The following is a 27,976-nucleotide window of genomic DNA, read 5'->3' as shown; positions in this document are numbered from 1 at the left end:
TGTTTTCCCATCAAGATCACAGATTTGGTAGCCAAACTAGAATAGATAAAATATTTGCTGCCCATGACTTACACTCTAAAATCATTATTTCTCAATCACTCCCTGCCCCTTTTCAGACCACAGTTCATTGATACTAAAACTTTAAAATGGGTACAAACCATTAATCTTTAACTCGAGAATTCCAGAATATATAACTAAAATTAAAGAGTTCAAACCCTGGTTATTATTTGAATTACAGTTCTTCTTGGATATTATTTACACCACAGAGATAAAATAATGATATGGGACTCATTAAAAGCTTACATATATGGTAAAACCCTAACTTGGTATAAAAAGAAATCACAGAATGGGATTCTGAATTATTAACTCTACAGTTCAAACTTTTGTCAGTAAAAGCTGAAAAAAATCAAAATCTTTTGGAGATGAAAAAGAAAGTAGAAGTATTAAGCAATAAATACAACAGAATTCTAACACATAAAGCTAGTCTAGCTTTAGAAAAACTAAAAATTAATACCTTAGGCACTTCTTCCAAATATCTGCATAATTTATCCACAGGAATCAAAATGCGGTCAAAAGCTAATAACATTAAAAGTATCTTCCATGAAAAGAAAGGGTAAAATGTCTCTGATATAAGTGACATTCTTGATGCCTATAGAAATCACTATATGGAACATTTCCAAAAAGAAAATATACATATAGATCAAATAAATCTAGATGAAAATTGTTCTAATATAAAAAAATACCAGAAAATTTAAAACTAGATCTGTAAGCACCCATATCCTACAAAGAAATTATAGATACAATAAAAGAGGGTAAAAATAATAAAGCTCCAGGTATAGATGGCATAATTATGGAATTATATAAACTTTTTCCTTCAAAGATACTATCCCTCTTCCATAAGACTGTTAGAAATCCGGTCACAAGCTTTAATACCACCCTCTTGGAGATATTCCTTAATTACACCAATCCTAAAGGAAAACAAATCCTCAAACCTTTGTACCTCATATAGATTTATATCATTATTAAATAATGATTATAAGATATTTGTGACAATATTTATTTATTTTATTTATTTTATTTTACATTTGTTGACCGGGCTAGTCCAACTGGTTATATGTCCATTTTCAGTAGAGGCCCGGGGAGAAAAGCTCCAAGACTATTAACTATTAAATATTAACTAACAGAATGAAAATACCACTATCCAAAACAATAAATAAGGATCAAAATGGATTTATATATCTTAGACACACAAATGACAATATTAAAAGGATAATTTATCTTATATTAATAAAGAAAATAAAGAAACACTCATAATTGGCTTGGATATAGAGAAAACCTCTGAGTCCCTAAATTGGGACAAGTTATTCAAAATTTTGGTGTTGTTTGAATTTCCTCCTTCCTTTGTTCATCTACTAAAGAATATATATACAAATAATTTAGCGTATGTTAAGCTAGGTCCTTTCACCTCCGAATCTATACATATAACAAAGGGTACTAAACAAGGATGATGCCATGTCACCGATTCTATTTGCTTTGGCTATTGAAATATTGGCAAATTCAATACGTAACAATACAAAAATCAAAGTAGTAGATGTTTATGAACAATACAGTTCTAAAGTAATGCTTTTTCCTGATGACATATTAACATTATCCAATGCAAAAGAGACATTAGAAGAATTAGATATTTTAATTGACACCTTTTACAGGACTCTAGGACTCCATTTCCATAAATCAAAATCAAAATTTTTATTTTTAAATAAAAAAAGAATTGCAGACGAAGGGGAATCACATTATAGGGAAACAAGAATCTACCTTAAAATATCTAGGAATTGAGTTATGTAAGAATAATAATGAATTAGTCTCAAAAAACTACAATAATATCAATACAATTAAAATCTCTGTGGAAAAGTGGAACAAAATAATATTAATATTTGAAGACAAACTACAGTTAATAAAAATGGTTTTACTACCCAAGATTCGATATATAGCTTTGGCAATGCAACTGTTACCAGAAAGGAATATATTCAAAGAAATAAACTCATGCCTAATAAAATATTTATGGTTTCCCAAAAAAAAAAAAAAAAAAAACAGAATAGCTTTAATACATCATATCAGACCATGGAGACAAGGAGGATTAAACCTTCCTGAAATAGAAATATATATATAAAAGCATCAGTGTATCTAAAACAATCTCAGACTGGATAAGTCCAAATTATTCTGCAAATTGCAAAGAATTACTAACTGTAATATCAATAAATGAATTTGATTTACAAAATACATTTCAAATAACAGATAAAAACAATTTGCCATGGCACATATTATGTATTAGTATGCAATATAGCATAACTAAGCCCACTAAAACTTGTATGATTAATTATTACATAAACTTATTTAGGAAAATTATTAATGCAAATATAGATTTCAAAATCTGGTTTGATCTTTTAACACCATTCATAGTTACAAAGAGCTGTCCACATAAAATATGCAGAGAAATAATTAATTCCTGGGAACAGAAAGGATCTGTTTGTTGGTTTCAATGTATCAAAGAACTAAAAGTTTTGGATATGCAAGCAGTAGAAACAGCATACAAAATTCCAAAACAAGATTGGCTAACTATGTAAAGCATGCTGGCGTATTTGCAAGATTTATGCAGAATAATTAGTAATTCTTCATTTAAAGAAATACCTAAACTTACGAAATACCTATATGAAATCATAAATATAATGATTGACATGGGAAATAGTATTTCAAAATTTTACAAGATCTTGAGAAATTATAAAACAACACCCAAATCCTCATATTGGAATTATATAACAAAAGGACACTCATTACATCTAACTGAAGAAATTAAATCAAATATTTTATTATCAATAAAACATACATCCTTTACACAATACTGGAAAGTTTTTAATTGGAAATGCTTGCACAGAGCATTCTTAACTCCAGATAGAATTACTAAAATGAATTCTTCTACAAAGAGAATATGTTGGATGTGTGAGCAAATACACAATGCAGATTGGAATCACATTTTTATCGACTGTGTTAAAATTAAGCCATTTTGGAATGGTTTACAATAACTTTACAATAAGTGTATACACTTAACAATAACTGAACAGATATACTCAAATAACTGGATTGTTATACCTATAAAGTAATTGTATATTTTGAGCTCTGTTATGCTGTCAGGCTGATGTAAATAGTATACATAGTTATTTAAGATGTTATATAGAAATACTATGGAATTTATTCAACTGTATTTGAAAAATAAAAAAATGTTTGAGGAAAAAAAAAATATTATCTTTTGTAAAAATGTAAAGTTTCTCAGCCTACTGTGTTTCATGGCCTAGCACTGAATATGTATTTAATACCCGAGAGGTTGAAGCTTGCAATAGGGGAGTCAGTTTTTTTTAACTGCTAGAATATCCTGCTTATGTGTACAAATAAATGCAATAAATAAATAAATAAATAAATAAATAAACTGCTGCTGCTTTAGGGTAGGGGTTGTGGACCAGGCTTAGCCTCAATCTGACTGCATTGTGGGAGGCCATTAATTAATGTGTTTGGTTGTACAGAAAAAATAATTTTTAGGTTTAATACTTGGGAAGCAGCTTTGTGCAGTATGTGTATGTAGGAGGAGCAGGACTAGTTCATAAAAGTAGATATATTTTGATAAATGGGAAAGATAAAGATTTGGAGCTGGGTAGTGAACTGTAGAGATGTGTCAGAGATGGTAATGGAAGGGAGTTTTATTACTATAGAAGTGAATTTTGAGGACGGCATACTTGTGGGCAAGGTTCTGGGTTGGGGAGGATTAGGACACTGACTATATATGTAAAAGATGGGTGAGCATGTTTCCCATTATAAGAGGACATGTGCAAGTGCTTTTGGTGTGTAGAAGAGCAGTTAGCCAGTAAGGAGTGCCCTTGGTTGTTGATAGTTGCTTATTATGTTAGGGAATGATCCATGAGATGACTGGGAGCTTTGCGGTGATGAGAGGCTAAGGGTTGTAAGCTTAGAAAAGTGCGAAGGAGAATAGCAAGTGGGGTAGAGTGCTCTGGTGTGTGAGAACTAAAGGGATGCCAGTTATGTGTGGCTTGGGTAGATAAAAAAAAATGTTTACAGTTGGTAAATGGTAACGGATACAAGGCGGTCAGTGGAACAGTGGATTTGGAGAATAGGAGCAGTGAAAGAGTGTGTTAAATGAGACATAAAGGGATGCTGGTTACATCTGATTTATAGTGGTATAACTGAACAAGTAATTTCAAGAGGACTTGATATTAAGGAAGGGATGTGGGAGTGGAAAGAAGAGTATAAACATAATGAGGGGAAGAGGTCTGGGAAATATGGTGAAGAGAGGAGCAGAGTGGGTCATCACTCAGAAACAGTGGCAGTCATTCATTGAAAACATGCACGTTACACACAAACCAGAACAGTATGTCTAACTCCCTTTGTCCTATTTTCTACATGGGGATATCATGTCAGCTGTTGCCACTTCTCTCAATTCAGTGCCACTCTTACCTTCTTCAGTAGTCATGCTTGACTGTCACAGGTCTTCTCGCACACAATCCATCCATCTCTTTGCTAGATGCCATTGTTTCTGTATGCTTTCTTCCTGGTTTTCCCAAATCATCTTTACAACAGTGTCTTCTGAATTCCTGCATATGTGCCCAAACCACCATAATTTGTTCTCTCTTATCCTCTCTGCAATTGGTAATACTTTGACTTCTGCTCTGATGTCATCCATTCTTCACCTGTCCCACAGTATGCATCCTGCCACCCATTTCAGACACTTCATCATGTTTATTTTCCTCAACTATTTGTCCTTCATTGTCCAGGTTTCTGTAACATACAGAAATATTGCTTGCATCACTTCTACACTTTAACTTTCAGCGTCTTTGGCATTATTCTGTCATACACTAGCCCTGACACTTCATGACAGTTGGCTGCAACCTCCCTGATTCTAGCTTTGGCCTCCTGTTTCAGTCTTCCTTTCTCCTCAAGCACCCCACTCAGATGATTGAAGCTGTTAACCTGTTCAACTTTTTCACCTTCTGAGTTCCGTCATTAACTGCCATGACAACTGTCTTGTTTGCACTCAGTGTCATCACGTGTATTCAGATGTTCATTGTGTTTCACTGTTGCAGTCATTACACTTGGGTTATCCTGCTGGCAGGCTACCCGCAGTCGGCCTGAATTCCAAAGTCCTGGTCCGGCGTCGGTTGCTGTCGCCTCTTCCCTGACGTCAGTGCGCCAGGGGTATAAAAGATGCAGTCAACGCCATTTTCTTCAGTCTTTCTTGCCGCGTGGTGCCCGAAGCAAAAGCAGTTTGCAAGTGCCAGTCGGCCGACTCCTGAGATTTTCAAATCCGAATGTCAGATCCGAAGTCTTCATTAAAGCTAAGTACCCCATTGGGGAAACTTTTTTCTTGCTCCAGACCGATGTCAGAAAAAGTTAACAATTGTATTTCTTGTGGGATGCAAATACCTCATAAGGATTTTCATTCAACTGTATTCCTTGCCTAGGCCCTGACCACGACGTTGCTAACTGTTGGTTTTGTGCTAGATTTAACCAACGCACTATTAAGCGTCGGTACAATTTTGCCTTTCATTACTTTGGCCGAAGATTTAATTATATAATGCCATCGGAACAGCCGATGACCGGAGTTTATAAAAAGCGCAGGGAAAAGGAAAAGGACAGGCATCCGAGGCCTAAAACCGACGACGAGGCCTCCGCTAGGCCAGTGGCCGGTTCTCAGTGAGGTGCTTTCACAGCCCCTGATGCCCGCTACCTCAGAGCCACAGTCTGCTTCCGACTCCCACGTGGAGCCGACTAGGCCTCTGGATACTCAAGGTATTGGTCACTCGGAAACTATTCCCTCAGATGGGTCTGGAGCCGCTGAGCAGGCATCGGCTTCTATGGGTGTTTTCAGACCTACACAGTTATATGTTAAGCCAACCTCAGCTTCAAAGGCAAAGACTAAGGCAGTTCTAAAGACAAAGAAACAAGTACAGCATTCTCCTGCACAGACTTCCATGCCTAAAAAACAGATGCTTACAATGGCCGAAGACCTAATTACATTGATCAGGGGTTCCCATCCCCCTCCTGATAAGAGGCCTAGGCAAGAGACACAATATGAATCTTCAGATCAGGTTTCCATTTCCTCTGACTCCTCTTCTGAGCAGGGATACTCCCTTCCTCCCTATGAGGATTCTGATGCTGAAGAGTCTATTCCTTCAGCCTCTCCTCCTGAGGATTATTCTTTTGGGGAAACCCTTCACACCATGAGGGAGCACTTTCACTGGGAGAGCCAAGATTACTCAGAATCTAAGAAAAGGCTGAGAGACTTTCTTTTACTAACCTCAGCACAGACCTCTTGCTATTCCACCTGTTCTAGACATAGTAGATGATGTATTTTCAGAGTCCAGCCTGTCTCTTCACCCCCTGCACCGGTTAAGCCAAACAGATACTACAGGGTTCTAGATTCCCACAAATTTCTATATAAAAACCATGCTGCTGACCCAGAAACTATATCTTAGGGTCCCAAAGGGGTCAGAGCTTCCACTGTGAAAAACCCTGTCCCCTCTGATAGGGATGCTAGGGCACTGGACAGATGGGGGAAAAAAGTTTACACTTCTGCTACCTTGGCTGTAAGGGCTTTAAATTGTCAGTTTCATATGCTTAAATATCAGCAATATTTAATGTCGCTGCTAAAACAGAAAATGTTGACAAATTCTGAATGTCCAGATAACAAGGAAATGCAGGATTTGTTGCATGCAGCTGAACAAGTGGGAAAACATACTTTGCAATGTGGTTTTAATTCACTGGAGGCCTCTTGCAGGGCCACTGTTACGGGTACTGTCATTAGAAGGCATGCTTGGTTAAAGGTACAAAATCTGCCTGGTCATGTTAAAGCAAAATTATCGGATGCTCCTTTACAGCATGACACTTTGTTTGGTGTTAAGGCAGAAGAGGTGTTGAAGAAAATGGAGGATAAAGTGAAATCTATGCAGACAGTTAAGGATTTCTTACAGGTACAACCACCCAGATTTAGCAGGAACTGGCCTTCAAAGAATTGGTCCTTTCCAGTGTCAGACAGGCCACAAAGAGGCAGATACAGACGCCCTAGAGACAGAGCCCAGCCCCAAGGCTCATATAGGCCTAAACAATGGGGTGCTTCTACTTCCAAAAGCAGAGAAGACAAATCACAGCCATATAGAAAACAGTCCCAATGACTTTCCTCTGCCAATACCAAGCACTTATCTTTTGACAGCCCCCTTAGGGGGAAAACTAGCACTTTTTTCACAAAATTGGCATATAATCACCCAGGACAAATGGATCTTGAATATAGTGTCCCAGGGCTACAGGTTCCACTTTCACACCCTGCCAAAGGCAAAAGGTATGCCAGACCTGCCACAAAATCAATGGGCAGAGGCACAAAAGCAAGTTATATCCCTCATGGACATGAGGGCCATTCAGTGAGTACCACAGCAAGAGCAGGCACAAGGATTTTACTCAAGGCTATTCCTGGTACCCAGAAAGGACAAAGCCTGGAGAACAATTCTGGACCTGTCTATTCTACACACTTTTCTGGATGTTCCAAAATTCAAAATGTTGACTCTGCAGCAGCTTCTGCCCATGCTGGGCAAGAAGGCTTGGCTTGTAACTTTGGACTTAAAAGAGGCATACCTGCATGTCCCAATCAAAAATTCTTGCAGACGATACCTCAGATTCATAGCTGGATCAATGCACTACCAATTCTCTGCACTGCCCTTTGGCTTATCTACTGCGCCCAGGGTCTTCACAAAATGCCTGACACCAGTAATTGCATCCTGCAGACAAAGGGGAATTAAAATATAACCTTACTTGGACGACTGCCTTATTCAAGCAGAGAACAAAGACATTCTACTGAGGCATCTGGCATTTGTACAAAGATTACCAATTTGCCTAGGGTACACGGTAAACGAAAAGAAATCAAAACTAGTACCCTCTCAAAAGATAATATTCCTGGGTGCAAGCTTAAATACAACTGCCCAGATGGCTTATCTCATGCCAGACAAACAAAGACAACTGACTTCTTACTTTGAAATGTTGGCAACAAAGACCCAGTTATCTGCAAGAAAAATTCTGCAGGCTTTGGGCTTCATGGCATCCTGCAGTCTACTAATTCCATATGCAAGACTGCATATGAGGAAACTACAATGGTGTCTAAAAAGTATTTGGACTCAACATTGCCACAGCCTGGAAACATTAATTACCCTCATTCCCTGCCTGCAACAGGAGTTTCGATGGTGGGCACAGGCCTGTCACCACAACAAGGGACAGTCATTCACTCTACCCATGGCCAGGCAGACACTAACAACAGATGCATCAGATTATGCCTGGGGGGCCCACATGGCAGGAAAATGTATTCAGGGAGCATGGCCAGCAAGACAAATGCATCTTCATATCAATCAAAAAGAGATGCTAGCTGTTTAGCATGCCCTGACAGCCTTCAAGGATCTACTTCATCCAGGACAACTGCTGGTAAAGACGGACAATACTACAGTCATGTGGTATATAAACAAGCAGGGAGGCACACATTTCCCACCCCCTCTGCAGACAAGCCATGACTTTCTGGAACACAGCATTGACTTATCAAGTACACCTGTAAGCACAATTCCTGCCAGGAAAGACAAATACTCTGGCAGACAAACTAAGCAGAAATCTCAAGGATCCTCACGAGTGACAACTAGATTCACAAATCTTCAGCATGATAACAAGGCAATGGGGATGCTCAGACATAGATCTGTTTGCCTCCCCGCACAGCTGCCAACTACAGAGATTCTGTACAAGGACTTATCACAAACAAGCATGGAAAGTGGATGTCCTATCATTCAGCTGGAAAACCCTTACAGTATATGCCTTTCCTCCACTGCTTCTCCTCCCCAAGGTACTGCTAAAGGTCAGACAAGAGAAGCCAAAAATGATGCTGATTGCCCCAGACTGGCCATGCCAGCACTGGTACCCAATCCTAAAGAGCTTGTCTCAATGCCCAGACTGGACATTACCTCAGATTCCTCATTTGCTGACCCAACAAAACAATCAGATCCTGCACAGCCAACTCAGAACCCTAAATCTGGCTGCATGGCTGATAATGTAACCATTCAGAACTAACCTCTCTTTAAAGCAGTTATGGATGTTATTTTGGAAGCCAGGAGGCCCAGCACCAGAAAATCTTATACAGAAAAATGGAAGAGATTCTGTGCTTGGAACCAGGCACAAGGAATGGATACGCTTGTACCAAATATCCCTCAGATTTTGCAATACCTAACTGAGATGCTGGACAAAGGCCTATCCTTCTCGTCAATTAAGATCCATGCCTCTGCCATTTCAGCTCATTACAATATGGATCCACCTATTTTTTCACATCCACTGCTAAGGCAGTACCTCAGAGGGGCCAAAAACATAAGACCTCCAAGGAGAGCTCCAACGCCTGCATGGGACCTCAATTTTACCTTGGAAAAACTCACACTGCCTCCTTTTGAGCCAGCCACTACAGTTGACATAAAATAATTATCATGGAAAACAGCTCTGCTCCTAGTAATAACCTCGGCAAGAAGAGTCTCAGAGTTACAGGCACTAATGGCTGTGGAACCTTTTATTATTTTCCATCCGGACAGGGTTTCTCTAAGGACAAACCCAACATTTATGCCTAAGGTAGTGTCCAGTGTGGCTCTTAACCAAACCATTCATTTGCCTACATTTTATCCAAACCCACAGAATAAGAGGGAGAGACTTCTGCATTCTTTGGACATACACAGACAGCTACACTTCTACTTGGACAAAACTAAAGCCTTCAGAAAGACTGAGCAGCTCTTAGTGGCATATGCTGCAGGATCGCAAGGTAAAGCTATTTCAAAGCAGACTATTTCAAAATGGATAGGACACTGCATTCGTTTCTGCTGTTCACAACATAGCAAATCAGTGCCTAAGGGCATTAGGCCACATTCAACCAGAGCAGCAGCCACTTGAGCAGAGGTGTACCATCCAAGGACATCTTGGAGGCTGCAACTTGGACTTCAGTGCACACTTTTACAAAGCACAACCACTTGCTTCTTTACTCTAAATCCAGAGCAGGCTTCGCCACTGCAGTTCTGCAGGGCCTCATAGCCACTCCTAATTCTATCTAGGCCCAGCCACCCGACCTCAGCTTTGGGATTCAACCCAAGTGTAATGACTGCAACAGTGAAACACGATGAACATAGTACAGTTGTGTACCTACCATAAATGTAGATGTTCGAGTGTATTCACTGTTGCAGTCCAGGTTACCCTCCCCGCTAATTCCACCTAATACGCGGCTTCTCGGCGCTTCTGTGGATCACTAGTGATATCTGCATTGCTTACTGTACTTATTTCCTTGTTTCACTTGAAAGAAAGTTACTGTTTGTCGTTTTTGCATTTAAGTTACCTATAACACATTGCACTTAAGTTACCTGGCACTTGCTCACTAAAGCAATTATATAAGTCAGCACTAAAAATTAAAAGCACTACACCCTCACTCCCCAGTGGCCCTGGTTTTCAATTATTAAGGAATTCCCAATATTATTCTAGCATGTCCAAAGGTCAGTTGTCAATCTCCTCTCCGGTCCAGCTGGTGAATCTGGGAATCTTGAGGCAATGTTACAACTGCCTCATGTACACAGACAACCCTCTCCTCCTCCCAACAAATTCTAACACATGTGAGAGATGCAACCATATAGCCAAACTGGAGGCTAAGCTCTCTCAACTCAGTACTGGCATAACCAGTCAAGAGGAGAAGGAAACCACACTCACTACAATTCCAGTCTCACATAGACCTACCACGACAGCAAACCAAACACATAATCACACAAAAACATACTCGGAGGCTCTAAATAAAGATCTGAGGAAGCAGCAGAGACCTCCAAAGCAGACACCCAAGCAGCCGCTACCCCAAAACAAAACACGTGCAACACATATCTCACAAAGCCAGTGTGCCAAACAGTCACAGCCCTTAAGACTAAACAACACACCTGATACACTTGTAATAGGTGACTCTATCGTCAGGCACACTGACGTCCCGCTCACCAGGCTGAACAAGGAGAGGGTCACGGTGAGCAGCCTGTCGGGCACTAGGATCCGCCACATAACACAAGCACTCAGGTCACTCCAAGGCAAGTACAAATATGACTCAGTCATTGTCCATGCTGGTGTGAATGACCTGAGACGCCCTGGACTACATGAAAAGAGACATAAAGGAGCTCTCTGAGCATGTAGCCCAGGCCGATATGACCCTGACCTTGAGTAGCATCTTACCCTCACCAAGAATGATGCCACAATATGAAGACAAGATGATCAATTTCAACAATTGGCTTAAGTACTGGTGTCATTCAAAGGGGATCCAATGCCTGTCAGCTTGGGATGATATGCTCGACAAGCCACGATGCTTCGCTAGGGACGGCTTGCACCTGTCACCCCTGGGCTTTCGGATATTGGCAAAGGCTCTTGCTTCCCCCCATAGTGCCTTTTTTAGGCAAGGCTCAAAAGACAAACCCACCTCCATAGGTATCACAAGGGATAAGAAACTGAGTAATGCTACTCAACGCCAGAAGTCTAAACCTCAAGATGCACGCACTCGAAACTCTCCTTAGCATGGAGAACATCGATATCTATGCAGTAACAAAAACCTGGTTCAGGGCTCCCGAGAGCACCCCAGCACTACCAGGTTATACCTCATACCATGCTTTTTGGCCCCAAAACTTGGACCGAACCACAAAAGGAGGGGGAGTATCGATATTCATCAAAGATACCCACACCTCCAGGTTGGTGGCAAAGCACGAAGCATCAGAGACTATCCATGTGCAACTAACAGTGGGTAAAACTGCCTTCCAGTTTATAGCCTGCTACAGACCACCCTCCCAAACCCAGGAACCCCACTCGGCCTTCCTGAGAACACTGGAAAATATGAAGGTCTCTCCAAACACCATTATATTGGGTGACTTCAACTACCCAAACATAGACTGGGAGCATTACTCTAGCTCCAACACCCTAGCTCAAAGGTTTCTAGAATTTATAAACTCAAATGCTATGGAACAACTTGTTACCACTCCCACAAGAGGGGAAAACATACTGGACCTGATCATCACCAACATGGGGACTCTATGCTCCAGACCAGAAGTGTATCCCTCACTGGAAAGATCAGACTATAAACTAATCTCATTGGATATTCACATCCCGACCCCACCCCCTGCCCAGAAAACCACAGTGAAAAACTTCTCTAAAGCAAATTTCACACTCCTCAAAACTGAGGTGGAATCCTTCAAAGCCCCCGGGCCTGTGGAAAATACGGCCCAAACCGCAGAATCCTTTATAAACGCATTCTGTGAACACCTTCAGGAATGCATGGATCATGCGATCCCAAATAAAACCAAGACCCAATCCTCCAAAGGCAGATGTCCTGTCTGGTGGACCCCAGCCATAAACAAACTATACAATAGAAGGAGGAAGCTACTAAATGATGGAGCAAAATCCCAAAAAGGGAAGGCATCACTGATCAGTATTAGCAAAAAACTACGGGCACACATAAAATTGTCTAAGGCCAGCTTCGAGAGAAAAATTGCACAGGACACTAAGGATAATCACAAGGCTTTCTTTAGTTATGTTAGGAACCTGGGTGGTAATTCCCAGATATGCTCAGAATTAGTCCAAAATGACAAAAATACACGAACCCACAGACATTGCCAACATCCTAGCTGACAGGTTCAGCGCAAACTTCTCCCCCCCCACCACAGGGCAAATATCTATCCCAACAGAGTGCTGCCCCCCTGACATCTCAGATGCTCAGGTAAGAGCCACCCTCTCCAAAGCAAAAAACACAGCATCAATGGGACCAGATGGTGTCCCGGGCTGCGTCCTACATGAACTCCAAGAAGAGCTAAACCCAAACATAAAACTACTGTTCAATCTCAGCCTTACTACAGGATATGTGCCCAAAGAATGCCGTACAGCAACAGTGGTCCTTCTCCATAAAGGTGTTGCCTCAATGGATCCTGGAAACTATCGCCCCATAAGCCTGACTAGCTTGGTCTGCAAAGCTATGGAAAGGATCATCATGGACCTCATAAATAAAGATATTGGGGACCTACAAACACTGGATCCTACCCAGTTCGGCTTTGTTAAGGGCAGATCCTGCCTCTTAAACCTGGTCGATTTCTTTGAAACAGTCACCAAGGCCATTGACGAGGGGAAGGTGGTCCACACAGCCTACCTGGACCTCGCAAAAGCCTTCGATACAATACCCCACTCGGGCATTATAGATAAGCTCACCAGCTTAAATATAAACCCCTATGTCACTAGATGGATTGCAAACTGGCTCAAGGACAGAACCCACATGGTTAGAATTGCTGGAGCCATGTCAGACTCCAAACAAGTTACAAGTGGTGTCCCACAAGGCGCAGTCCTGGGACCTCTCTTGTTCGGTATATATTTCTCGGAGGTACAGGCCAACACGGAAGGACTGTGGCTGACCAAGTTTGCAGATGACTGCAAACTGGGCGCCATAATCGACTCTCCAGCCGACACAAGCATCCTCCAAAAGGGCCTCATAGAAACAGACAACTGGTGCCAGAGCCATGGCCTCAAGCTAAATGCCAAAAAGTGTATAGTCATCCCCTTTGGCAAAAACAAAGTGCCCACAAATTACCACATTGGTGGTAATCCATTAAGTACAGATGAAGTAATTAGGGACCTGGGGACCCAAGTTGATAGCAATCTCTCATTTGACAACCACGTGGCCAAAGTGGTTAGAAAAACATTTTATATAGCCCACCTAATCATGAAGGGATTCACATATAGATCAGGGGAGGTCATTGTGCCTCTTTACTCATCCCTCATCAGGCCCATAATTGAGTACAATGCCCCTTTTGGGATGTACCTTACCAGACACCTGCAGCAACTGGAAAGACCCCAAAAGTACCTCACCAAGAGGATCAAAGGGCTCAAACAGATGCCATATGCTGCCCGGTTAAAGAAACTCCAGCTCTACTCAGTGGCATACCGCCTGTTCAGAGGCGATCTGTGCCTGACGTATAAAGCCATGTCCAACCCGGAATTAATGGACATGCTGCACCTCAGAAAATCCAAATCCCATCGAGCTACGCTCGAGAGACTTGAACCTCAGCACTGAAATAAATAGGACATGCTGGAGGGACAGATTCATAACCCAGAGGCTCCCTTCACTCTGGAATAAAATCCCAGTCCAGGTTAGGCAGAGTCCCTCATTGACTCTCTTCAAGAGGAATCTTGATGAGTGGATGGGAGATCGTAGGTTTACCCCGGGTATCACTTCTGTGTCACTGTTAGACAGAGGCACAGTATACTAACCTCGAAAAAGGGCATAGCAAAATAAATTTAAAATGGGTGGCGAAAGCCAAACACATTCTGGCTAGGCTTATAAATGCCCTAGGGCAGATAGCCTAGTATGAACCCTATGAACCTCCATCCCCCTTTCATTGCTGGGACTTATCTGTACTTCTCTATTCTATACAACCTATGTGGTGTATTTGCTTGTAGATGAAGGTAATGTTTATGTTAGTGCATGCTTTTTTATGAGCAGAATTTTTAGCCTACCCTTTTGGGGGCACCTGACATCTGGGGCAAGAAAAACTGAAGAAAATGGCTTCGGCTGCATCTTTTATACCCCTGGTGCACTGACGTCATGGAAGAGGCGACAGCAACTGACGCCGGACCAGGACTTTGGAATTCAGGCCGACTGTGGGTAGCCTGCCAGCAGGATAACCCAAGTGTAATGACTGCAACAGTGAATACACTCGAACATCTACACTTATGGCAGGTACACAACGGTACTTTTGGCATTCCATTACCTCCTCATTTGCTGAAATTCTTGTTCAGAATCTGCTTGTAGTACCGCATCATCTTCAGCAGTTTTGTTGATCTGTTCTCTCTGACCTGTTTGCTAATATAGTCCATCACCAGTATGAAAAGCAGTGGGCTCAGAGCTGAACCCTAAGTCATTCCCATTTCCTCTAGGAGCCCTTATTGTTAGTCTGTACACTATTTGTACTCGTATCATTAGGTCCTTTTACATTGCCTGCATTGAATCTGCCAGTGTTTCTGGTACACCAGAACATCACAGTACTGCCCAAATCATCTTTCTTGGGACCTTTTCAGATACTTTCTCCAAGTATAGGAATGTCCATCTCTCCTCATCTCCACTATCGGAAATGATTATTTTTTTTTTCTTTGTGTCACCTTTTATCTGATAAGAAAAAGTAGCCTGAATGTTGATATTGCTGATTTTTGGAAGTTATTGTTAGAATACATGTCATTGATAGAAAGGGAAACATAAGTCATAATATTGCTGGCTTTATCAGAAGTCCTAGTGAAAGTGTATCACATCACCTGATTCCTAACTCCTAGACCCCATAGTGCGCATTCATGTTCTTAATCTGCGCAAGACTGTGTATGCAGGCTTTTCTCTTAGAACTGGTTTGGTGGGAGAGAGACTCTTGCACACACGTGATCCTTTAAGGGTTTGAGAACACATGACCATTCTCCAAAACTCATAAGGGACGTGTCAGTTGATCTCCCTACACTAGCAAAGGGTGACCCTTTCTTTGGAGAATCACTGAGGTCCATGACATCATGTATTGACTGAACCCTAACCTTATTTCCTTTGTTTCAGAAAGGCTTTGATGTTGCCTGGCTCTGTGGCACATGGGATGGATTCCTGATTGTAGGCCAAATGACTGGGGTTCAGTTAGCAGTTTTGGCATTTGAAGAGCCAGTAAGGGAGGGGTGGAGTGAAGGGGCATAGCCTGCTTGCCTCTCCCAGGAGAAGGGAGATGTTTCTGCACAGGTGGGGATACACTCTGGGTAGTGGTAACTTTCTGGTGGAGACCAGGAAGTTCACTGTTCATATTTTGGGCAGAGGAACACAGACACTTTAAGGGAATACCCCTTGCTGAAGTGAGGGATAGCCTCAACACAACTCCATTGTATGTCCTTTCTCTATTCTTCACGTTGTGTGTGCACTTTAGAATGTGAAACCAAGTAGGAAACCTTAAGTTACTCCTCATTGCTACCTGAGTGATGGCCCATCCCAGTTGACCCTCTCCCTGTTAATGGGAAACAGGTCACCTAAAATATTTTGTATGTATCTGGAAGATGAGAAGGAGGCTTGTGTCATTCCCCTTCCACCAGTGGAGACTGTCATCAAGAAGGCCTTTCATGCAGCCTGGAAACACACAGCTGCTGTGACATTTTCTCCCTAACCCCCTACCCCTTCCACCCCCTCCCAAGGTGGATGCAACTTTTGGCTTGATTGGAGAAAGTCTTTGGCTAGGCATTCTTCAGCTGACTTCTATGTTATATTTAGTGTTGCACAGGACCCAGGGAGTGTAATAGTTTGCTGCATTCTCATTTCATGTATCTGAATTCCAAGCCTCTCAGGATCAGTAAAAGTTTTTTTTATTTTTTATTTTTTTGCTACTTGTTAACTGGGCGAGTCCATAGGACACAAGTGTCCTTTTCTAGGGAGCCCCTCTGGTTAAATCAATTTGTCAGAGTAACAACAGTAGGATAATAAGAGTGGAAAGAATCATATCCTGTACCCTTGACTACAGAAAGCAGCTTGTTAACACGTCTGGACCATAATCCTCTGGAAGCTCAGTGTCTGGCAATGTACATCCACAGGATGGCTTGATTGAGGCTGTACTTCTTAAATGGGTGTGGAGAAACTGTATGAGGATGCTGCAAATTTAGGGTGGTAACATCTAGCAGTATGCCACAGTCTGAGGTTTTAGTCCATTATCCTTGTATATCTTGGGCAGTATGAAAGTAGAGACAAGACTCCCTTACATGTGTCTGCAGTCTTTACTTGAAGTTGAAGATCCAGGAGTTATGTCTGGATTAGATTGTTTTGAATTGTACAGTATGGAGAATAAGTTCACCAGTTTGTAAACTTTGGGTCTCTCCACTTGCTCTGCTGCAATAAGCATGAAGTTCATTGTGGTTGTCTTATCCATCCTATGATGAACAATATTCCTGAATATTTTCCTGCCATTCCATTCAGTTACACATCTCACTATAAAATTCAGAGTGGAAAGATGGAAGATAATTTTCATCATTCTGTTGTGATATTTATGTTTCAGGTACTCTAATACCTTGTCGATTTAGGAAACCCTCCTGATTCTAGGCAGATCCAAGGTGTCTCACATTTGCAGTGACCTTTACCTCACAACCTTGCTTTTGCTGTAGATCCTGTGATCCTACCCACCCTTTTACCAAGGGGAATGTCTTCTGCACTTGGGTGTAGCAGCACTTAATACATCTTGAGCTGGTCATTTCACAGATCACCATGACCTCTTTCAGGCATTTGTAATGTACAAGCTTCAGTTTTTCCATGGTCAGTGTAGATGAATCAGCTGTTTATACACATCATGACCTTTTGCAGGGCAGGATTATGTCCCAGCACCAGGCAGCGAGCAAGTCCTTAAAGTTCTGTATCTTTAACTGCTTTGGAAAAACATTTCCAATCCATGGTATTTGCACTTCATGAAAGATAAGCTTACCCTTCCCACATATGAATCTGCTAATTCTGCATACTTGAAGGCTTTATCTTGGAAAATACTTTTTCTTCTGGCTGCCACCTCTGCTATCAGGATTCTGGAGCTACAGAGAACCTCTTGTGTTGAGGAGCTTATGTTGCTCTGCACAATTATTCAGTGTGTATTAGTACTAACCACCACCCCTCCTTACAACCCCCCAAAAGTGGTTTCTGAACTCTCCTTGAAACAGTCCATTCATATCCTTGCTTTCTTAACTGGTTAAAAAAACAGAGGAGAAAGGCCACTTACACCATAAGTGTGCGCAGTCAGCTTAGGATTTACCTGGTGAAAGTGCTTGAATTCAGGATAATAAAATACCTTTTCATCTTCTTTGCTCAGGGGGAGAGAGGAGCTGACAATCACCAGGCAAACACTTTCCAAGTGGATTGTGCCAGGAGATGGCTTGCATCATGAGAAGAATGGTGCACTTAAAGGCTGCTCCACAAGTGAAATCTTTTTTTAGTTCACTCCTTCACAAACATTTTATCGACTGTGCCACTAGGTGTTAGCCCTTCTGTTGTACTTCTATATATGCAAGCTTGGTCTTGAGAAATTTTTACATTTTGGCTTTCCTCTATTGACTGCTACCCTAGTGAATTTACTGATTAGGATTCATCCCAGTTCTTGATTTATCAGAGAGGCTCCTTGATACTTGGTTTAACATTTTTTATATCAGCTGATGTGTGACAGAACCCTGTAAGTGGGACATCAGTACCCATCCAGTGTCACCTTGTGCATGGAGATATCCTTTATCCTGTCATGGTTTTTATAATTCTCTCATTTAGGAGTACGCTTTACATATTACTTGCTAGTAGTGTAGGTGTCAGATGAGATTTTCTCTATCTTATGGTTGAATCAGGCGGGAAAATTGAAAAGCTAGGCTTCCATTTACAGTTGGGGTATAACCTCATGACATTCAGGGCAAGCCCATTTCAAAGCAATGATGCCTTAGAATTAAAAAAGATGCAGAATTGTGATTGGTGGAGAGAGAATTAAGCCATTTGTTAACCCACCAAGGAGGGCCCCTGTAATCTGATTTGTAAGAACTTCTGTAATTTTATTGGGTGTATTAAATGGATTTAATGTTTTACGTTAAAAGGGCCGTTAGTCTTTGTCTGTCACTTACTACCATTGAGGATGCTCACTGTGCTGCAAATGTGAGAGCCATTGGTTACTTCTAAAATAGAAGAGCAGGCTGGTCTCAGCAAAGCTAGAAGTTTGAGAGATACAGCTTTGTGTTATAGGCGTTGTTAAATTTATTGTTTGGTCTTCAAAAGCAGTGTACTTGCTGCATTCCTCAAGGACAATAGGGATGGATAGGTTTAGGTATACATTTAATAAAGAAGTGATGTCATAGCATTTACAGTCATCAGGCAAACGCTGAATGTATGATTCTCCTGGTATTTCAAGTCTGTCCCACAGCAACCAATATGCAAAACAAAATCTGTTTCATTTTTCCGTACTTCAGTATGGACATTAAAAACAAATGTTTCTAATAACTAATCTTCATTTGAGACTAATTTAATAATTGCTTCATCTCTTCATAGTGAAAGGTATTTGAAGTCTGTTCTGCAGCAGTTGAATTTGTGAGGTGATGTCATTCAGTGTTTGCATTAAAGTTTTAAAGTCTTTATTTTGTCAGTTTCATGCTCATACGTCTTCAGTGGAGCAAGGGTGGCTTGCTTTCAGTCATGATGTATGCTCATTCACTCTCTGTCAGAGCCACAGAGCAGTATTTTTGGTTTATTTATCTTTTGTTGAGCTGGTTAGTTCCACTGGGCCAGTGGCCTCTCTTTCAGGAGAGACTTGGGGTAGTATTGATGCTGATTAGGAGAGATTTGGCAAGGGCACTGGGCCCCTACTCTAAGTGCCGTGGGATCTTTTACATCCACCTGAACTACCACCAAGTTAACAGCTGAGAGCTGTGTTTAAGATTGCATTTGAAGGACAGCACACACAAGTGTGCAGCATCCTGTACAATACTGGCTGTCTGATCTTGCAGCATCAAAGGCACATATGCTGCTTGTTGACTCACTTGAGTATCAAGTCAGAAATCCTTATAGCTGTATGGAGGAGTTTGTTGAATTTCTTTTGATCAGTATGAGTTGCCATTTCAGACGTTAAGACTTTACAAATTAGATGACTAATTGAAATAAGTTTATATATGTCAGTGCGTTAGTACATGAGTCATATAATTGTGTTAAATGTTTTGTGTTAGTTGGAGGAAGGTGTTTCTGTACATAATTCTGTATGTGCTCCATAGTGAGACATTTATGGGTAAATAAAACAGCCAAATATAAATAACTGTATAGCTACACTTCCACTGCTCTCATTAGTTTGTTTGTGAGTCAAGCAAGTGTGAGAGAGAGAGACGAAGCTACAAATATCTTGGGTCATTCTCAGCTGTTTTAGTTCTTTATTAGTTAGAGCAGCTGAAACACTAGTCCAGAAGATCCGGGTTCAAGCCCTAGTTTGAGGTGTGTACTACTTTTGTATTTTTTTGTTAGACTTTGACCAAGGCTTTTGCTTCCAAAGCTTCTAATTGAAAATTTGAGTCGTGGCTCATGTTTGCATAACTTAATTATTTGTGAATACACACAAGATGTCCTGACTGAAGTTACTGTTGCAGTATTCCTGACTTACTGCTTGTCACCCCTCATGTCTGGCTAAGGTACCAAAGCTTTACCTTTCCAAGGTTGCATACCTGATGCTTGACCTCATCTCATATACGTTGGTGAGTATAGGTGAAAGTATGAGTGTGGGTCCTTGAAATATCTTGCCACCAGCCCGAATACAGGTCACTCATTGCAAATTGCTAAATGCCACTTTTTCATACTTAACTTTTAAGAAAGTTCTGATTTTTTTGTTTTTTCTCCATTATCCCAAATTGGTCTGACCCTGGAGATGGTTATATTTAGTAAAATTTGTGTGGGGCAAAGCCTAATGGGGGTTGGGGGCATATCCAGCAAAAACAAACAACTTTTAAGAAATACATGGTTTCACAGTTACGAAATCTCAACATTTAGCAAGAATAATTTTGAAGTACATCATATAGATGTATTTACTATCACTAACATCTCTAAGAGTCTGCCAAACACTCTGGAGTATGACCTGAAGTTATAACATATGAATCATAACTACGCACATTTTCACATATTTGCTTCTCTTTTGTTCCTTGTATGTGTTGCTTGCCCGAAAATGCTTGGTCTTCTGTTGCCTTTGTGTTGGCTTATTGCTGAAAAAGGTATTTTGCTCTGTAGCAATTACTTGGTTACTAGATGACTAAATACTGTTTAAATCAGAGCTGTAGCTAAGTCAAATGGCATGCTGGGCAACCTACAGGCTGGCACCCACGTCAACACAAACTTGACTAAATAAAAGTATTAATTAATTTAATCAGCCAGCAATGTCAGCTGTGACTGTTTAAATGAATCCCAGTGTTGTACTCGTGACTTATCTTTAAATGTTCACCACTGTTTATCCTGCTCCCTAACAGCTTGCACCCAGTGCCCCCCTTACAACTCTTGTGTTATGGTACTGTGTTAACTATTTGTTTCATTCCAAACTGTCAAGTTGTGCATTACATTTAAATTAAGACCACTGCAGTGTAAAAGATTTTCACAGGTTGTATTGTATTAAGCTAGGAAATAATCATTTATCTTGCACTGAAAGCCTGTAATCTGGTATACACTATTCCATAAAAAAAATGTGATAAAACCTTCAGAGGTCTTGACTTTAAAACTTTCTTCTTTTAGAGATTAAATACTGTGCATATCAAATGGATATTGCAACTACTATCAGCTTCCATACATACACAAATATTTTTCTTTTTTTGTAACAGGTAGTGTACATTATGGAGAAAAAGCATTCTCGAGCTGCAACTGGTACACTGAAACTTCTTCATGAAAACAGTGACCTATTTAATACGTTTGTGATGTTGTCACCTGTTGATCATAGACTGCCTAGAGTTCTTGTACCCATGATGGATTGCCCACCTCATTTTGCAGTCAGGCCTGACGACTATTGCAACATTCTTTTTGTGTGTCACATCACAGACTGGAGAGAGGACAGCAATTTTGCAGAAGGGTAAACCCTACAATTGTTTCACATTTGTTGGTTTAATACTGGTGTGTGTTTATTTTAAAGGAACATTAAGTACTTGTTTATGAAAGTGAACTGAAAAAAAAACGAAGTTGAAACTTCTAATTTTACTGTTTTCTCTTTCAAAATCTGTGAGAAATTTGCAGTAAATGTCAGAATTCATAAAGAGACGCAAAGAGCAGCAAAGCATGCATTTGCTTTAGCATGATTTAAAGCCATTTGTGCTCACTGATGTGCTAAAACTTATTGCATTGTTTGCTGCCAAGCACCATTGAAGACCATGCTTGCAGACTCTGCTTAGCAGGCTGTTTAAATCATTTTTCATTGCATCTGTTTGAGGTCATGGCCAAAGCAAGTTAAGGTACCTTCAGCTTCTCATCTACAACATCTTTAAACAGTCATTCTGTCTCTTACAACCTGAATGGCTGAGAGTCTTCTGCATTCTGGTGGCAGCTGATGTGGTCCACTCTGACGATAGCTGAAGTCAGAATTGCCTGTCCACATAGACAGCCAGACTCATTTGTCTGCAGATATGTTAGCTATATAACCTGACTAGTTTGCCCAGTAGTCGTTTGACATAAAATGGTGTGCTGGTACATTGACAATATGTGCTCAGTAGTTTGCAAAAATTTGGGTTGCAGCTGTCATGTATTCAGAATGAATAGTTCTATCCCGAAAGTCTGCCAGAGTACTTTGAATTTTTCTGGGAGTATGGATATATTTTGCATGGATTTCTGCACTACATTTAATGGTTAGCCAAGCAACCCATTAATATGAGCTTGTTTTCAAATAGGTGACAAAAATGGTTTACTATCAAAAAACATTTTCCGGTCACAACATAGAAGAAAAGGGTGAAACTGAAAATATCCAACTTGATACAATGTTGAATTGGCTGAACGAATTCAGCCAGTTCGACATTGTTGTTGAACAGAGAACGTGACACCCAGATAGGAGCACACTCACGTGAAACTCCTATAATGTACATCACGGTTTTGCAGGAGGGCAAGCCCCCCTGCACCCCCACACCCCCTGCTTAACTAATATTCCAACTCCAAGATCGCATTACAGTGACGAAAGGGATGAATATCCAAAACCGCACTGTATCGCAATTTCTGCACAGTATGTCGACTTCATATCATTCGCTGACAGGAATTTCGAGCAAGGAGTGTTCCACAACACAGACAGTCGAACATCTGTATTTTGATTGTCCATCAGTGAGCATCTCCACTTAAAATTTTGATTGTAAACCCACAAAAATATAGTACTGTAGATTGATGATAATGGTTATCTCTTGTGGGAAAGGGGAAGTATTAATCTAATAGGGTTGCAAGGATAGTAATACTGATACAATTCTTCTCCATTGTAATATCTTTGGCAGTGATGCTTCCAAGGGGCTGAGGGATAGGGATTTTTACTGTTTGGATGATATCTGTATCATAGTGGGTTCAGAGGGTGGTGTGGAGAAGATGGAAGAGAACCTGGCTGAGTCAAAGGAATAGTCTTTTCTATGGCCTCTTCACTTTCTTTCATAAATCCAAAATCATGCACAGTTGGAAGATGAAGTCCTGCAGAGCAGTAGTTCTGTGGGAGACTGTGAAGTACTGTCAGTGTATGAGCCACTGTAAAGAAGTGTCATAGAAACCATTGGAAGTGGCTTCAGCAGTAGGGAGACTGGGGTTGTTAGTCCTGCGTACAAATTGCCATGTGCAGACAGGGAGCCTATTGCAATTTCCAAGACTGAGATTTTTTTGTTGTTGATACAACCTCTGTGCTTGATTTCTGATTTCTAGCCCACCCCTGTTAATGGTCTGTCTCTTCATGGAGATAATGGCCTTTTGTAAAATGAGCTCACTGTCCCCCCTCCAGATAACAAGGTTTGGGTAGGAGTAATGAGGTGGGCATCATACTTGTGACTGTGGGGATTTGTTTTCATAGTGGGGCTTATAAGAAAGGGAAATGATACCTGATTGTGGTACAGTGTGCATTTGATATCAGGCATAATCATACTGAGTGTTGCACCAACTTAAGGGCCTTCCCCCTGCTACTGTGCAGAAGATAGCCTACTCTGCAGACAGGCTATATCCTCCAGTGTCCACTGGGAAGCATCCAGCTGTGAGTGTAAATGTCTTTCAAGGAGAGTCCTTATCATCCTGTGCCTTAGTTTAACTTCTGAGAAATCCAGAATGAAATGTGTAATTTCAAAAGCCCATATCAAAGAGTGACGGTGGTGTGATGTAGTGGTCTTGGGCATCCTGAAATACAATACAGTTGTTACTAAAAAGTTCACATAGTGCATGGGTACTGATGAGATTGTTTTGCATTATTTCAGTAAATGCTTGCTTTGGGTCTTCAGTAGCTACAAAGCCAGTTGTTTGACAGGTAAACCAAAAAAGTGTCATTTCCAATTAAGGTGGCTGATAAACACTAAACTTGTCTCAAGATAATTTGACACAAATGGAACCAAAGGCCTTTTGCCACAGACAGTTTCAGATTGTGCCTGATGCTATTTGCTGTTCTGTTTTCAAAGTCACATAGTACAACTTGCAATGAAAATTTAAGACTTGAGTCACAAATTTCATGTATTGAGTACCAAAACATATTGTATGCTACTTCAGATTTTGAGGACATGACACCATATACAGGAGACATGATTCTGTTTTTCGCATCATTTTGTAATCTGTTATGTACAGTGTAAATTTGCCTGTACTGCTCTGTTTGTAAAGAAAACACTCCAGCTACTAAAATGTCCTCGGGTTGACAAAGATTTGAGGCCTTTGCTTTGCTAGTGAAAATTGCATTATGGCCACTGCTAGCATTGTCATCATTATCCCAAGGTTTATTAATGAAAGTTCCAGACCTTGGAGATAAATGCAGTGGAGGAACGCATTGGATGTTGCTTAAGGTACTGTCTGTCATGTGATGTGGTATCCATACGACTGATTTAATGCTGTCGTGGTTGTATTTGAGCAGCAACAGCTCTAGACATCATTTTGAAAAATCGCTTCCAAACTTTGTGCTGCACCAGTGTTTTATCTTTTACAATTGCTGCCGTTTTCCTTACTGGATGTAGTCCATGATCATAACCAGAACTTTTATTAGTTTCTCTCCATCACCTTAAGTGTGATACAGCTCCCTTTACAGTGCTCTGTTGACTTTAAAATGGCATCATCAATACTATTTATCATGTATTGGCCTTTCCAGATGGTACAAATATCAGTCCAATAGTAGTGATTTCTTACCTTTTTGTGATGGCAGTAACTGGTACATGACAACGTTAATAAAACAAACCGTTTAATAAAAAAGCAAAGCTTTCATAAAAAAAAAACATCAATGTTATACAATATGAGATAAAACAGTTCACTTGTATAAAAATCACACACACAACCCATCAATTAACAATTAATGTTCCATTAAAATCTTAAAGTGGAATAGTGCTATTGTAAACACATTTACTTAAACCTTAATATAGGCTTCAATAACACCATTTGATTCAAATCAGGTAAGGTGTCAGCATTCATTTGTAATATCCACTCATATTCCCTAATTTCAAATCTATTATTAATATCACCTTTACATATATTAATATACAATTTATCTATCACTATAAAGATAAATCTATGACCATTGCCATATTCATTTGCATGTTTTGCTAATGAATTTGCACAAACTTTTCTTCTGGTGTCAGACCTATGTTCAATTATTCTATATTTAAGCCTTCTTGTTGTTTGACCTATATAGAAGGCTGTACATAGCTTGCAAGTTGCAAGGTATACTGTATGTGTAGTGTTACATGTTGCGAAGCATTTGAATCTATATTCCTTCCTAGTAACTGGATGGATAAAGAAAGATGTACTGCTGATGACATCACAACAACTACAATTATGGCATGGTAAAATGCTAGTAGTACTGATGTTTTCCTTAACTGTCATACACATATCTTTATAGCACAGTCTTTGCTTTAAGATAGGACAATTCCGATATGAGAATCTAGGAACTTCACCAATAATCGGATGTAATTCAGGTAGAGATCTTAATATACACCAGTTGTTACTTATAATTTTTTGTATGTCATTGGTATTCCTATTATAAGTTGTAACATATCGTAGCTTATCATCCTTTTGTACAGACATCCTAGTTCATTTAATTCCACTACATTACTTATTCCAAAGTAGGTTCTAGCAGTAGATGCCCTTAGCTGTGTGATTTCTGCTACTTCACTATCAAGGCTGTCAGTATTATACCCTCTATTAACAATTTTTTTTTTAATTTACTAATTTGTTGTTGGTATCTAGTTGTTGTATTGAGCCTACTTATCCTTGTGAACTGCCCTTTGGTTATGCCCCTAAAAACATGTGGGGCATGCATACTAGTACGATGCAAAGATGTATTCTTTTATACGGGGTTTCTAAAGACAGTGGTTTCTAGATTAACACCATTATAAATAAAAGAATCATCTAAAAATTAATGCACTTAGTTGAGCAAGTCGTAGTAAATTTCAAAAAACTTGTGCTTGTATTCAGATATTCAAGAAAAGCATCTATCTCAACCTTCATGCCATGTCATGCAAAAAAGATGTCATCAACAAAACGTTTGTAACACCTTACATTTTTAGAATAATCCTTAGATCCATCATAGATAAACTCCTGCTCCCATTTATCCAACACAAGGTTAGCACACGTGTTGGCAACAGGATTACCTATTGCTACACCTGATGTTTGATAGTAGATCTTATATGTCAAATAGAAAGTAGTTATTTTCCAGTAAAATCTCCAACAATTCACATAAGGTCTTAATATGTCTACCTAAAATATGACACTTCTTGGTAAGTAACTCCCTTATTGCGTCTACACCATATCTGTTAGGTAACACTGTAAAAAGTGATTGGATGTCTAGTACAACCATCCAAAAATCTTTACTTTGGTTATTATGAAACCAATCAGTTAAACAGAACAAAAAAATCAGCATGTCCTTTATATAACTTTGGACATACTGCAAATATTCTGACAATATATTCTATAAGTATAGGGACAGTGGCTGTGTTATCCATATCCTGCCCCATCCCGAGATGAAAGGTCTCATAGGGGGATCTTCCAAGCATTTGTGAACTTTGGGTAGACCATATAATATAGGTATTTTAGGAGTCAGAACAGTAAAAAAAAGTAATAAGTTAATATCTGTCTTTCATTAGTTGTAAGTCAAAAATTGGCATGTTAATATGTGAAATACAGTAATTTACTTCCTTACTAGTAACTATTTTGAAAGCATTAATATCTGACAAAAAAGCATGTACTCTGTCAAGGTATGTAGTTCTGTCCATTATAACAACAGCTCCACCTTTGTCCGCTTCTTTAATAACAATGTCCTTATTTAAATTCAATTTTTTTAATGATTCACTTTCAGCTTTTGTTAAATTAAAAAACTTTTGAAAATTACCTCTTTCATAAAGTTGTCTTATCTGCGACTCGCATAAATTATGGAGAGCAACAACCACAGCATGACTAGTAGGTATAAATGTACTCTTCCATTTAAAGGGATAAATGCTTGTATTACCATCATGTTTAAATATAAGTTTTAAATCCAAACCCCTTGTAAACAACTTTAAGTCATAAGAGCATTGTTCATGCTTTCCAGCATTGATGTTATAAATTTAAGATCCTTGTTAAATAAGGAAATGTCTCCTGATGTTAACTGTAATGTAGACAAGTTAATAACGCTATTCTTGGTCACAGTACCTGTTTCTGGTGTAATTTCTGTGAAGTAGAAGAGCTCTTGCTCCTCCCTTGTTTCCTATGGACTGAGCGACCTCTCGACCGGTCTCGTTTCCTCTTTACTACTACTTCTGGTAGTTTCAAATGCACAAGATTCTTGCATTGTTGAAAACCCATTACTGGGCCCTTGGAGTTTTCAGCGATTGCGCATACGTAGCTGATGACATCGACACTGCGTTCCCATTGGTTGATTCATTGTCATTAGCAGCTTGATGTGCCGGAACAGAATTAGCCTGGCTGCAAACCTCCTGGCTATTATTTAAAGGCACAGAAACATCGTAGAGTATATCCAAAGAATTCTCATTTCTTTCATGATGATATATTACCTTTTTCTCCTTATTTTCAACAGGCCACTTAGTTTTCAGCCAGGAGAAAATGTGACCATTATTGTAGTCATTCATATCGCAATTTATTTTATGTTTTTGTTTTTTTCAAGGCTCTCATCAAGCCTCGATAATTTATCCAACAAGTTGTCATAGTCAG

General features: G+C 40.0%; 1 protein-coding gene across 2 annotated transcripts in view; it reads left to right on the top strand.

Moving 5' to 3' along the window:
* DIS3L2 (DIS3 like 3'-5' exoribonuclease 2) overlaps positions 1-27,976 on the top strand; it is a 4,570,298-nt gene that overhangs the window by 1,764,582 nt on the left and 2,777,740 nt on the right. For both annotated transcript variants that reach the window (XM_044070680.1, XM_044070679.1), the window contains one exon: positions 21,466-21,710. In XM_044070680.1, the coding sequence (XP_043926615.1) occupies positions 21,466-21,710 (245 nt within the window). The remainder of the gene's footprint in view (positions 1-21,465; positions 21,711-27,976) is intronic.

This window comes from Protopterus annectens, chromosome 4.part1 (genome assembly GCF_019279795.1).
Source record: "Protopterus annectens isolate FY-2018-M chromosome 4.part1, PAN1.0, whole genome shotgun sequence".
NCBI classification, from domain to species: domain Eukaryota; kingdom Metazoa; phylum Chordata; order Ceratodontiformes; family Protopteridae; genus Protopterus; species Protopterus annectens.
The sequence above is the reverse complement of the archived record's forward strand: the minus strand, read 5'-3'. Positions and strand labels throughout refer to the sequence as shown.